Source organism: Plutella xylostella, chromosome 10 (assembly GCF_932276165.1).
Source record: "Plutella xylostella chromosome 10, ilPluXylo3.1, whole genome shotgun sequence".
Lineage (NCBI taxonomy): Eukaryota > Metazoa > Arthropoda > Insecta > Lepidoptera > Plutellidae > Plutella > Plutella xylostella.
Window position 1 is genome coordinate 573,558 of NC_063990.1, and position 14,579 is coordinate 588,136.

General features: G+C 40.8%; 2 protein-coding genes across 3 annotated transcripts; one reads left to right on the forward strand and one right to left on the reverse strand.

The window, feature by feature from the left end:
* Positions 1-180: 180 nt before the first annotated feature.
* On the forward strand, positions 181-11,775 carry LOC105382947 (BTB/POZ domain-containing protein 9). 2 transcript variants are annotated; one of them, XM_038117911.2, is made up of 16 exons: positions 181-384; positions 976-1,083; positions 1,586-1,749; positions 2,283-2,346; positions 2,571-2,727; positions 2,951-3,050; positions 3,344-3,472; positions 3,913-4,072; positions 4,808-5,024; positions 6,158-6,317; positions 8,633-8,760; positions 9,396-9,554; positions 9,944-10,024; positions 10,411-10,489; positions 10,692-10,803; positions 11,164-11,775. In XM_038117911.2, exons 2-16 carry the CDS (start codon positions 1,002-1,004, stop codon positions 11,301-11,303), a joined length of 1,932 nt encoding a protein of 643 aa, XP_037973839.1. In that variant the 5' UTR covers positions 181-384; positions 976-1,001; the 3' UTR covers positions 11,304-11,775. The 2 variants fall into 2 exon arrangements, with proteins under 2 accessions (XP_037973839.1, XP_048479516.1); XM_048623559.1 differs by having other exon boundaries at positions 181-374.
* Positions 11,776-12,757: 982 nt separating this feature from the next.
* Positions 12,758-14,038, reverse strand: LOC105382948 (GTP-binding protein 10 homolog). The gene has a single exon (XM_011552942.3). The coding sequence runs from the start codon at positions 14,002-14,004 to the stop codon at positions 12,841-12,843; it is 1,164 nt and encodes a 387-aa protein (XP_011551244.3). The 5' UTR covers positions 14,005-14,038; the 3' UTR covers positions 12,758-12,840.
* Between the last annotated feature and the right edge of the window lie 541 nt (positions 14,039-14,579).

Below are 14,579 nucleotides of genomic sequence, written 5' to 3' on the forward strand. Positions count from 1 at the left end.
ACTTTATAGTTGGACTGTACATTAATATATTAATATTCACTTGGTATTCGACATGATACAATAACTTTTTTTTTCTATACGATATTTGAGCTGTTGATTCAGAATAATAACGTGGTAAACTGTTTTTTTTTCGCAGTTTTTTACTCACAGATAAGTATAGGACTTACTTTCTCTGTCTGTGTAATCTGTGCATATTTGGTGATTTTTTGTAAAGTTCGTGCGTAGGTAAATAAATAAGATTTATTTTACGTTTTAAAATTAATTACAGTAATTATTGGGAATTGAATTGCTCTTGAAAGTGCCGGTATTTTCTAATTAGTAAACCCCGAAGTAGTTAATCGAGAACAATTCTTGTTGAGGCCATTGCAGTAGAGGTGAGACTGGGTGAGTGTTTATGTTATCGTTCAATATTTGTAATTTTGTAATAGCAAAGTACTTTATATTTTATCGAGTCCTTGCTTGAAATGTTAACAAATAAGTACGCTTGCGTTATAGCAATTTAGGCAAGGACTTGCACTCTTTGCTAAGTTATTTAGATATTTAAACTTGTGTATAAGTATGTAAACTTACAAACTATGTTGTGGGTTCTAATAATTTAACTGCTGTGTTACAAATATCCCTATTTCATGTTTCTATTATATTCTCTGTGGAGGTGTAAGTACCTGCACCTGGCTCTCTCAAATGGAACCTTTGTGCATATCTCCAAGGTCTAAACTGACTTCCTAAACTTGGAACATTTCCCACCAAGCGGGTTGGTGGGTTCACACTGTATGTGCTATTTCATGTTATTTAATTATTGTTTTTTCATACAACTAGATCATAGAAGCAACACAGGTAGGACTGAAAATACTATAATTCTTGTAACAACTAAATCACCTGTTCAACTGCCAAATTGAGTACAAAGTCAGCTTTTTTTATAAGTTCTCGACATAAATGGCTGTTGCTGCAAGCTGAAGTCAACATTGTCTATTACAGGGGAGGTTTGATGTTAGAGGAGGAAGATGAGCAGCCAGCACCAGTACATGTCGGCGACCAGCTCCGGCGCCGGCTCCAGCAGTCGGGTGGGGGAGATCGAGCATATAAGTGAGTTTCCATATTATTACATACATACATACATACATTAATGATTGCATGTTAAAACAAATAAGGGGAGGAAAAAAAACATTATACATATACATCCATCCCAACATACCTCAGGTGGGACAATGGACTTTGAGAAGATTTCTCCATCAGGCTCGATCTTGGGCAGCGGCTGGGAAATCTTCCATCCCATCTCTGCATCCCCACATATCAATATTATTACTAACACTACTTATGAAATAAATATCAATGTGATCTGGGGCAATCTGAAAACCATCACAAAAACATTGGTCACAAGGCACAACATTCAGAAAAAGCTGAGATTGTTCAATTTTAACTGAAGATCAGGTGGGTGAATTTTAATTGTACAATAACTACAACTTTATCTCAGTGTTTTTTAGAATACCTATATACTTAGCCAACTGCTACCCCCTGAGTAGATCAGCTGTTACTCACATTTTAACCAACAATCAGCCTAACTCTCTACCAACACTTAATTTCCCAGGCCACCTGTCTGAGAACATTGGTTCACTCTGCCTGTCTGCGGAGTACTCTGATGTGACGCTGGTGGTGGAGGGAGTGCGCATCCCGGCGCACAAGGTCATCCTCGCCGCCAGCTCCGACTACTTCCGCGCCCTGCTGTACGGCGGCATGCGGGAGGCTAGTCAGGTGAGGCTCTAACAGTCAGACAAGGCTATAATAGTCAGGTGAGGCTCTAACAGGCAGGTGAGTCTCTAGCAGACGGACAAGGCTCTAACAGTTAGACCAGGCTCTAACAGTCAGACAAGGCTATAATAGTCAGGTGAGGCTCTAACAGTCAGACAAGGCTATAATAGTCAGGTGAGGCTCTAACAGTCAGACAAGGCTATAATAGTCAGGTGAGGCTCTAACAGTCAGACAAGGCTATAATAGTCAGGTGAGGCTCTAGAAGTCAGGGTTGGCTCTAGCAGTCAGACAAGGCTCTAACAGTCAGCATAGGGTCTAGCTGCCAGGTGACGCTCTAGAAGACAGGTGAGACTCTAGCAGACAGATGAGGCTCTAGAAGCTAGTTAGGGTTCTAGCATGCAACAGGTGAGGCTTTAAAATACATGTGGGGCATGTAAAGCAATAAATATTAAAGTAACTTTAGCTGCTTTATACACAAAAAAAACAAGAAAAAATTGGGAATAAAACTATAATCGAAAATGAAATCTATTTTTCAGGCGGAAGTGGAGCTACAGGCACCGCTGCAGGCGTTCAAAGCACTCTTGCGATATGTCTATTCAGGTAAACAAACATTACTTATCTTACTGGACCTTGCTTCTTTTCGTGATCAAAATTATTTTAACATTATTATTTTATCTCACTCGCAAAAACCAAAACTAATTCTTATTACTGAAGCAGTACACATGGGTCTGTCTACGCTGCGAGAAGGATTGTCCTAGCCTAGACTACATGTATGAACAATATAAATACACTTACGTCAATCTAAACTAACCCCCATCCCTCAGGACACATGGGTCTCTCGGTGCTGCGCGAGGAGACAGTGCTGGACATGCTGGGGCTGGCGCACCAGTTCAACTTCCAGGAGCTGGAGGCCGCCATCTCGGACTATCTGCGGCAGGTGCTGGCGCTGAGGAACGTGTGCTCCGTGCTGGACGCCGCCAGGTGAGGACTATGGATATGGATTACCGTACAGAGTGTTGGAAGTAAACTGGGATAGCTGAGATGGTTGTACTGGATTGGTTGTCAAAAACACATGCCTGTGGTCACATTGCCCTAGTTTGATAATTTTTTTGGTAAAGAGGCATGGGGACTTTGTGTCAGAATATATCTTAAAAAAATACTGTAACATTTACATAGTTTGACCAGCATATTGTTTTTCTTTCAGGCTTTATGGATTGGATGGATTGATGAATTACTGTTTCAACTTCTTGGACAAAAACGCAGCGGAAGTGCTTGTACACGAATCCTTCTTGCAGCTGTCTGTTGTAAGTTTTTACGTTTTAGCTACCTCATACAATATTCCATTTTGTGCCTTTCAAGAGATGAACGGTCACCTTCTCGCATTCCATAGTATCCTCCTATTCCATAAGTTTATTGCCTCACTGAAGTAAAGCCAGTTAATTAATTAGTGCCAAACGACTAGTATAATCAAAAACAAATATATCTTCTGAAAATAGCATCTTATAAATTACATTTCGTTCAAATAACACTCTTATGTGCCTTTTAAGATGGCACTTATGCATAGCAAATTCCTTAAACCTATTTACCCCGCCACCAGGAAGCGCTGCAGAGCCTGCTAGAGAGGGACTCGTTCTTCGCGCCCGAGGTGGACATCTTCAAGGCGGTGTGCCGCTGGTTCGACGCCAACCAGCAGTGGGTCAAGTCGGAGGCGGGGCAGGCGCAGGTGGTATGTATTGGACAACTACCTAAAATATCTATGTAGAAGCAGGGTGGAATTGATTTGACGTTTATTGTGGACCCTAGAATTTCTGTAACTCTATGTTCCTGTTTGAACCAAAGTTGACCTGTATGAGGAGACGAGTAAGTTCGTGAATCAGAAAAAGTGTAGTGAGGGAAATACATCATCATCTGAGGTGCACAAATAAATCCCTTCTGAGGGACATAAATTAAGGTACACTGATTGTAGCAGGATCACTCCAAATACTAACGCCCGGCGCATCTTCGACAGTTTGTCACCGGTAGCTAATACGAAGACCGGCTGAGACTCAAAATGTTAGGTATCGCCTGTGGATTGTTTAAGAGCCATAATATGCGTGTTGTATTGTATTTAGGCTGAAATGCAACATCCCAGATACCACACAATAACAACACCTCTCCCACCCTCAGGAGAAGATCCTCAAGTCGGTCCGTCTGACGCTGATGAGCCTGGAGGAGCTGCTGACGGTGGCGCGGCCCTTCCCGCTGGTGACGGCGGACATGCTGCTCGACGCCATCCAGGAGAAGACCAGCACCAGCACCACCGACCTGAGGCACCGAGGGATACGCAGTGAGTGTCTGAATGGGTAGGCAAGCATCCATGGACGGGTAGGCAAAAATCCTTGGTTGGTTAGGCAAAAGTCCCTGCACGGGTAGGCAACAGTCCTTGGACAGGTATGCAAAAGTCCTCGGGTGGGTAGCCAAAAACCCCCTACGGGTAGGCTTAAGTACCGAGTTGGGTAGGCGAAAAGGCGTTGATGGAAATCTATGCACCGGGTAGGCAAACATCGCACAGGCACTATCTGACGGAGGATATGCTGCTCGACCCCATCCAAGAGAAGACCAGCACCAGCACCACCGACCTGAGGCACCGCGGTATACGGAGTGAGTGGGAAATAGAATAGGCATAGAATGGCATAGATTCTTAGTGCACTTCGATAAACTAGGCAAAAGTTTATGAAATGTAGTTTCAGGGCGCTGCTACGCTAACCACGACTATATAATTTGCATTGCAGCTCTCGATCATTGAGGCAGGCTGTAACTCAGTAAAAAGGGTAGCGGAAATTATTTGTTTTGTAAATATAAATAAATCCCTCATTAAGGATACGTAGCTACAAATATAATTAAAAACTTATTCATGTGTATAAACTACATTACTTGAAATCTTTGAATAATTATGTAGTCAAATATACCAACATTATTGAAAATCTAACTTCATTATTTAAATAAAGTACACAAGTAATTTCTTAACAACCAACCCAAAATCCAAACCATCACTTTTCACACTCCACCCTCTCACCAACAGTACCAGAAGAGAATATCGCGACGCCCAAGCGCGGCGCTCGCGTGATCACGGGCGACATGCGGTCGTCTCTCCTCGACGGAGACACGGAGAGCTACGACATGGAGCGAGGGTACACGCGGCACAGCATCAGCGAGGATAATCCTGGATTGATAGTGAGGCTGCAGGCCCGGACCATTATTAATCATATTCGGCTGCTGTTGTGGGATAGAGATAATAGGTAAGGGTTTGGTATTTGAAATCTGACTACTGACTTTGATATCAATGGATAAATGAGACTGATATGTGACCACTTGGGTAGAAGAGTCCTCGAGTGGAGAACGCGTCAAGGACGGTGCCCATCCTGCTGGACAGACGACCTTAGGCAGTTAGCCGTTAGTGTTGGAATGAGGAAGGCGGAGAACATAGTGATGTGTAGTGGTCGGTTGCGGGCTGATGATGATGTATTATTTGCTGTATATCGTATTTGACAGTTTACATATCCCACCACCGTATACACGTACTACATCGAGGTGTCAGTAGACCAGAAGGAGTGGCTGCGCGTGGTGGACCACCCACAGCCTTCGAGATATTAAAATATGTGCTTTAAAAACGAATTTAACAGAGCACACATCCCCTCTTCTATTCCCTAAGAAAGACTTGAACGTGCTAAATGCCACAATAAATCCGCAGATCATATACCTACTACATTTCACCCTTTTGGTCCGCTTCAACACACAACCTGCTAAGTACAAACCTGTCTTTATCATAGCTACTATTTACCTAGTTATAAGTACAAATGTGTATATCTGTAATTGTGATTTGTTGTGTATGTAAGAAAGTGGATCAAATAAACGCTTTATCTATCTATCTATCTATCTATCTACATCGAGGTGTCCGTAGACCAGAAAGAGTGGGTCCGCGTGGTGGACCACAGCCGCTACTAGATAGCTATTAGATAATAAAATAATGATGTGCTAGCACACATCCCCACTGCTATTCCCTCTACCATAACACTATAAGAAGAAATGCTTGAACGTGCTCAACGCAAACCTAAATCCTCAGATCGTACATATATACGGAACAAACGCCCTAAATGCAAACCTAAAAGCTCTGAACCTGAAACATAGAAAACTGTTCTAAGTACAAATCCTCACCCGCAGATCGTATACGTACTACATCGAGGTCTCAGTGGACCAGAAGGAGTGGGTGCGCGTGGTGGACCACAGCCGCTACTACTGCCGCTCCTGGCAGAACCTCTACTTCGAGCCAATAAAATATGTGCTATAAAAAACGTATTTAACAGACCACACATCCCCTCTTCTATTCCTTAAGAAGGACTTGAACGTGCTAAATGCTACAATAAATCCGCAGATCGTACACGTACTACATCGAGGTGTCCGTGGACCAGAAGGAGTGGGTGCGCGTGGTGGACCACAGCCGCTACTACTGCCGCTCCTGGCAGAACCTCTACTTCGAGCCGCGAGTCGTGCAGTACATTAAAGTGGTCGGCACTAGCAACACTGTTAACAAGGTAATTTGGATATAATACTTTACATTTCATATTAATGATGTTCTAATTTTATTTGTAAAATTAGGCTTTTAAATACGAAGCTAATCTATGGCTACCATGCTTTAAACGTAGCCAAATTAGGACCGTTGGAACCACAAAGCAAATACAAAGTAGAGCTGCCATATTTCGTTTTCTATATAGGATGAGATGAAGCCACTAATCGGGGTTGAAGGCTGAGGTGCGCGGGGGTGCGGGACGCGAACTCCATCTTAGTTCAAGTAGATGAACTTTTATGTAAAGCTCAGGTTAACGCCATCTAAGTTCAAGTAGAAGCCTCTGTGGTTATACATTGCGTAGCTCATATGATATCTGAAGGCCAAAGAAGAATAAATGACGTACCTAATGTATTTCAAATTTATTTGTCATTGCGAACTGGTAGACAGGGACGGACTAAGGCATAATATAAAATGGGGCGCTAAATGGTCAGATTTAAATACAGTATGAGAAAAGGGAAACATGAATTTTTTTTTTTAATATGTTTTGTTTATTAAATAGTTACCTATTTAACAGTTAACTTTTGTTATTATTTATATATTAACACTTATTGTTAATTAAATGGACAGTACTCACTATCGTTATTACTCAATAGTTTTATTTATTTATTTATTTATTTAATACTTTATTGCACAAATATAACATAATCGAAGTCGAGTAAAAATCTACGTATGGATCGCAAAACTCAGCTCAAAAAGCAGCTAAAAGGAGTTTAAAACTTAAGTTTTCCACCAAACAAAGGTTGGTTGGAAGAAATTGCTTCTTGGCAATAAGCCCGCCTCTGTATATACTTACTACTTTTAAGTCCATTTTTGTAACTGTTTCTATTATTATACAATAAAGTGTTTATAAATAAATAAAAAAAAAAAAGCTCGAAGGCTCGCGCCGAGCCGGCCCGATGGAATTAAATGAAAGTAATTTTGTGATTAAAATCAGGTATAATATGAATCACCTGTAAAAAGAACAGTCTTATTAAAATGCTGTCGCTTTGTGACTGTTGTGTTTGGAAGTAGCAATATGCCTGAATCTAATATTTATATATTTCTCTATAATTTATTTGGAGAGGTGTGTGATATGATTAAATAAAGGTGTCTGTTCTTGGATATGTGCATTTAGTGAATGGAGCCAATCCTCATTTATGGCTGATAATCATAATCACGACGCACCCACACACTCCCATGTCGCCGCCATTGTTGTGCCTCAGTATTTAGTTAGCGAGATTCCTTCCGCCTTTTTTCAACATCGATGGTTTTAGTAATTAATTTAAGTTAGCTTTTCTTGTAAGAGAAGGCGCTTACCCTAACATTCCATATGTTAGGGTAAGCGCCTTCTCTTATTTTTTTCAAACCTTATTTACGTGTTTAGTAGGTATGTCCTCCGCATTAAAATGTAGAGAACATACTTTGCTGTATTTTGTTGGACTCAGCCTGTGGATTAGTTTAATTCATTGCTGCTTCAATGCAGTGTCAGGAAATCTAAAAAAAACTAAATATTTAATTCATAATAAACATGACGCCCCCTATTTATTTTTTATCCGGCGGCATCCGGCCTGAGTACATCCCTGACTAGTATTTCTATTTGACACTAGATGTCGCTTCCAGCAATTTAGAATGTTCTAGAAGTAAAATAAAATATAATTTAAAATATTACTACGTGTGAAAATATACTTTGCTTTCGTCCACAAATCTTCTATCATCACTGTAGCTCTTACATCCAACAATGCAACAACTTCATTTTGATCGAGAAACACGTAAAATAAAATCATTTCAAGACTCAACTGTACCGCTCAAGCTCGGGACCTGTCACCCACTGATGTCAGCACCCCAAGCGTGGAGTAACTGAACTACAGACCGTGTGACGACAGGTCGAACTTGGCTACGTCACGGCTACGTTGCTTACAACAGATCTACTATATATTTGCTTTGTGGTTGGAACCGAAATTGGGCTAATGCGCAGAACTTTTTAGGTTCCCTTAGAAACGGGAGGTAAGGCGCTGGTGGAATTTCGGCGAGGACGCCATTGATGCACGCTATGCCATAAGAACTATTCAACCGTCTTTTGATTGAAAGATAGGTTACTGTTATCGAAGATAGAAACTCAATTTGCGTTCCGCTAACCTGAGGGCCACATTTGGTCCATTTTACCTATATATTTTTTTATAATCCTAAGCGTATTAAGCTGTTTGTGTTTCGTTAAAACAGTAAGAGAAGGTTGTTGAATAGATTTATCGATTAGACTAAATTAAAATCTTAACCGTCAAACTTCACACTCGTCCTTCACAGGTGTTCCACGCAGTGGCGCTGGAGGCGATGTACACGAGCAAGGTGCCGCCGCTGTGCGACGGGCTGGTGCGGCCCGTGCACAACGTGGCCACCGTCGAGCTGTCCGCCGTGGTCATTGAGGGCATCAGGTATGTGTCACACATCACACTCGTCTCTCACAGGTGTCACACATCACACTCGTCTCTCACACGTGTCACACATCACACTCGTCTCTCACAGGTGTCACACATCACACTCGTCTCTCACAGCTGTCCGCTGTAGTTATTGAGGGCATTAGGTATGGATAGTTAGCCAATAAGCTACGGTTGGATATAAATAGTCGTGAAATAGTCTGTGATTAGTTTTTCTTATCTAACTACTACTGACGATTTGTCTGATTTCGTCAGCACAACAGATCTATGGCTGGTTATAATTTGTCATGCAAATGTTTAGCTAAAACCTATGGTTTTTTGAAATATGTGGTGTGTGCTACTGTCTAAAATACATTGACTGCAGAGCAAGCAGTTTCATTTGTTGAATTACACTTATTTTTAGGGGTCCTACGATGCGTCAAAATATGCAGTAAATCTGCAGGGGTGCATTCTAAAATGACGTATCACCCGTGCCTTATACGTCCTGCATCCTGGCCAGTCTGCGACTCAAGCTATGCTACATATTATGACTGGCTAATCTTTTCCTTTTCACCACAGTGACAAATCCTAATCTAGTTTGCCACAGACACGCTTCAAAATCTCCACCACTAACCAGTCCCTTTCCCCCACAGCCGCACCCGCAACGCCCTGCTCAACGGCGACACGACCCACTACGACTGGGAGGGCGGCTACACGTGCCACCAGCTCGGGCCCGGCGCCATCGTGGTGCAGCTGGCGCAGCCCTACCTGCTGGGCTCGTTGCGTCTGCTGCTGTGGGACTGCGATTACAGGCAAATAATTACTCAAATATATAAGGAATTACAAATTTATCCAATTAATCTTTTTTATGAAATTTTCAGTTCAAATTTTAAACGACCGAATGGCGTAGTTGTTAGTGACCCTGACTACTGAGCCGAAGGTCCCGGGTTCGATTCCCGGCTGGGGCAGATATTTGTTTAAACACAGATATTTGTTCCCGGGTCTTGGATGTGCCCGTAAAATGGCAATAGGCCCGCCCCCTATTACATTGGGACTAACATAACACTGGCGAAAAGTGGGTGCAGCAATGCCAAATTGCCAACCCCGCAAGGGAGTACATTAGTACAAGGCGTGAGTGTGTGTTTTTTTTGTGTGTGTGTTTTTTGTTTTTTTTTATTTAAAAAGAACATTATTTTTTTAGGCACTACTCCTACTTCGTGGAGACGTCCGTCAACTCGTACGAGTGGGAGACGGTCGCGGACCGCACGAGGGACGCTTGCCGGTGAGACGAGTGTGAAAAGCGCGTTTTTAGATTTTAGGCCCCGCGACACGGGTCCGTTGTGGACAACGAAAAACTCTTTTAATGCGCGTTTCACCAAGCACAACGCGGCGCCGTTTATCTACGTCGATAACGCACCCGTGCAGCGAAGACATAATATATATTATGTCCTACTTATCACTCCGCGGTATTTTTCGTAAATTGCTATATAATGTCGTCTTTCTACGTTGATAAAGGTGCCGTGCAATCCATTACACATTACAGTGGCAAGCAATAACGTAGAAAATAGCGTATCCCATCACAAAATACTTTCTTCTGTTGGACATAGGCTACTCCTAAGGAACACCATAGTACTCTGTCCTCATGCAACCCCTATAATTCTGTTTCAGATCGTGGCAAGTGCTGTACTTCACTCCGCGGCCAGTTTCCATCATCCGTATCGTTGGCACCAACAACTCTGTCAATGAGGTAATGTACCTAATACATAAATGTACAATTATTTGGCTTAAAAAAGACTAGTCCTTCATTTAAATTTTTTGTCTGCTTCTTTTTGTCGTATTCTCTAAAATACAGGCTCAATAGAATTTTGATTTTCATACCATGGAAACTACCATAATACAACTTTTTTTATCAACTACCTACTAATTGATTAATTATTTATATTTCCCAGGTGTTCCACCTAGTTCACCTGGAGTGTCCGGCTCAGGTGGACGACGCGAAGGAAGACCCGGTGGCCAAGAAACACCGCCCCTCGCCCGACAACCGACTCAACCCTAACAACAGTGAGTTTGTACACACTTGTCTAATTTAATTAATAGTTATTATGACTATACAGTGTGCCACGGCAATGCGGCATGAAGGAGAAATGCCTTAAATACTGAAAATAGGGCATTTTACTGAATGCATACTTTGTTTTGATTTAAAATCGCGTGTCGAAATCAAACCCGCTAAACTAGAAGAAGAAAATTTTAATTTGAACTGATCGCAAGGATAAACTATGAGAATAATTTTATTTGAAGTCACATAATTATATGCAGTATCTTAAAATTCTTAAATGAAATAATACCTCATTACAAATTGCCATCATGAGACTCATAAACCATCACCACACTCATTACCTAAACCACCATAACCTCCCACAGACAACGAATCCCCGCCGTCCCCGTCATCGGGCGACGACGTGGCCAGCGACGCCGCGTCGGACGGCTCCAGCCGCCCCTACCCGCGCCCCGCGCCGCCCCCGCTGCCGCCCCCAGAGCCTGCCACCGAGGCTGAGGAGTGAGCGAGAAGCACGTGTGAGCGAGATGGCAGATGAGTGAGCGAGAGAGCAGATGAGTGAGAAATTGTAGAGCGTTGATAAGATAAGATAGTCTAACACTGGAGCAATGCAAACTAGTACTACTACGGATTGTGAGATTTTTTGTTACAGCTAAGTAAAATTTTAGATACCCTATATTTTGTAAAGCAGTCTCTGTCGGTTTTCTTTACTTGAAACTTGAATGTGAGTTTGATCAATGCTAAGTTTCTTGTTAGTTATTTTTATCACGTGATAGAGTTTTAAAAATGGTTTACACACATTTACTTTCAATATTCTATAAAGTATAAATATTGGTTATTTAGTATTTTAAGTGTTGGGTTTTTACTAGTCCTTCTATCTGACCGTATGAATGAAATCCACAATATGTATTAGCCAATAACAAAAGTTAACCTTATGTATAAACACTAATTATTATGATGTGGCGGTAAGGCTACCAACCACAAACTGAAGGCATACAACAATAATCTAAACTTTATAGTTTTACCTAGGTAGTAAGTGTATAATGTGATGGTAAGTATTTATAAACTTGAAATGCCTACACCGTCTCACACCACACCTTTACGCAATCTCTTAAAAATGGCTTCAACTACGCATTCACGCTCTATTGAATGTTAGCAGACTGAACGAATTTTGATTCGATTACACTGAAACTTTCTAATTTTTGTTTTGATTTCGTAAGATGGATCGAATATTTTAGCTACTGTGATATAAAATTGGTTGCAACATGGGGGCACACTCTATGTTAGTTTTATGTTTTATAAGTACTTGGTTTTTTAACACTAGGATAAGTTAGATATTTGCGAATTGATTGATGTAAAATTAGATCTAAACAAAGTTATCTGACTATGGAAAACTCGTCGTAGTATGGTAGATATTTGGGAGTACAGTCAACAACAAAATTATACAAAAACCATAATTCATTATCAGAATAATTATTTATCACTAAAATAAATGAATAAATATTTTGCTAAAATCTTTACAGTATATTTTTAATGTTGATTGTTCTATCTTTCTTAGCTGTAGGTACTAAGGTGTTCTTACTACATAAGATCTAAATCAGTGTTTTGCAATAATTGTACATATTATAAAGGTAGATTCAACTCTATTGCTTACTGTTTCTTTGTATATTTTAAATGTTATTAGTTGGACTGCTGATGTATTAGTATAGTGTAAGTTATCTGTATTTGTAATATAATAATCATTTTATTTTATTATGATTATGCAGAAGTGCCCTTGTAGAAATAGTAAAAACATTTATCTGAATATAGTATGTGTAAGCTATGTAAAATATTATTATACTGTGCAGCTTTTAATATGTTTTAATAAAGGACCTTATAAGAAATATAATAGTTGTTTTTTTCTTATAAAATTAACACATTTCCTAATATGGAATAGGTACTACAAAAAGAAAGATTTGGAACAATTTAAAGGAATATTTATTATAGCTTAAAGTAAGTACTATTTAATATATTTACTTCTATGGTTCTATTATGATCCTTATTCAGGTCACCTGTGGCCCCCTCTCCCCCATGATGGCTTTGTTCTTTCTAAACAGATCACTGGCGTCTACAATATCAGGATTATTTGCTTCAGCATACTCATCTAACCTCTTCCTTATTCTATCCCTCAGTATTTTAATGCTTTCATTATGTTTCAGAGCTGATATTCCGAGTACATCTTCAAACTGGATAATTTTGTTGGGCCTTATTTCTTCAGGTATAGACTGCAGTGTTGAGTCCATATTTCTGAGTGCTTCTTTGACCTCATTAAATGTGTCTTCAGCTCCGGGCAGGTCCATCTTGTTTATGGCTAGTATTGCAGGTTTCTCCAGCAGTTCTTCATTATAGAGCTCCAGCTCCTTATTGAGCAGCAGGATGGTCTCAAGGCAGCTCCGCATGTTGTGGCGAGGGCTTAGAGCGAACCCCTGCACATCCGCCACAAACAGCAACAGTTTAGTCCTCTCCACATGCTTCAGAAACTTGTGTCCCAAGCCAATGTTCACATGGGCCCCTTCTATCAGCCCCGGCAGGTCGGCCAGAGATATCCTCCTCAAATCATCATACTTGATTATTCCTATATTAGGCTTTATGGTGGTGAATGGGTAGTTAGCAATCCGCGGCTTAGCCCTAGAGATAGCCTTTAGAAGTGAGCTCTTGCCAGCATTCGGGAAGCCAACTAGACCAACATCAGCAATCAGTTTAAGATCTAATCTTACGTGGTGAGTTTGTCCAAAATGGCCAAGAAAACTGTTCTTGGTATCACCTCCGGGGCCTCCTCGAGCTATTATAACTGTGTCGCCCTCTTCGTTGATGGAGCCGAGGACTTTTCCTTGCTCCCCGTATATAGTTATTCCTAAAGGCACTTCAAGTTTGGCGTCCTCGCCAGGGCTGCCGACTATTTTGTTTTTCCGGCTGTCCTCTCCGTGGCCGGCGGCGATGGTCCTGGCTCGGTACTTGGTCATGATGTTCTTGAGGTCGGCGCCCTCCTTCCCCACGCAGTAGACGCAGCCGCCCTGGCCGCCGAGCCCGCCATACTTGGGCAGACCCGTGCCTCCAGTTCCACCTTTCACGTGCAGTCTCACAGAATCTATGAATTTTGTAAGCAAGTACTTGCGTGGACGCCGAATTTCTTTATTCGCAAACAGTGTACGTAAGATAAAAACCATTGTTTTATTAGGAGGCAGGAGGCAATAACTTTTAAAATTTACTATTGTTTTGGTGCATTTTTAGGTTATACAAAGGATTGTCAAAACAATACGTTTAAAAACCTCAACTCGGTACACAGTTTTTTTTGTTGCTGTAAATACAATATAAGAAGTGTACAATATAAGTTTAAAAAACAATTATTTATTAAACAAAATTAAGCCACATTAATTAATTTATTTATGCCGTTTTTCATAATATCTATCCTTACAATCTCTCCTAAAAAACCCATATCACAAAGGAAAAGAATATCCAATACTTTTGTTTTCGAATTTTCGAATGCACATTTCGTATAATGTCAAAAACAGCTGTGCAATTTTTTATATTTCGTTTCGGGTTATGTTCGGGTTCATTGATTTCAGGAGTTTATTCAGCTTCAAAATCATTTTGAATAAATAAAATCACTGTGTCTACATATAAACAATTATAATTCCATCAAATGCTAGATGTTTTGTTTCGGCAAATTGGGCGGCTTATTGATTAAATTCAAAATTCCTATCTAAACGTGAAGAAGCATCATTGCATAGTTCATTTACTC

Bases quoted from the DNA above. Each gene is read 5' to 3' on its own strand.
- LOC105382947 (XM_038117911.2), top strand. From the start codon at position 1,002: ATGAGCAGCCAGCACCAGTACATGTCGGCGACCAGCTCCGGCGCCGGC. The intron at 3,051-3,343 runs GTAAGTTTTTAC...CCCCGCCACCAG, and splicing joins CCTTCTTGCAGCTGTCTGTT to GAAGCGCTGCAGAGCCTGCT. The intron at 10,804-11,163 runs GTGAGTTTGTAC...AACCTCCCACAG, and splicing joins CCGACTCAACCCTAACAACA to ACAACGAATCCCCGCCGTCC.
- LOC105382948 (XM_011552942.3), bottom strand. From the start codon at position 14,004: ATGGTTTTTATCTTACGTACACTGTTTGCGAATAAAGAAATTCGGCGT.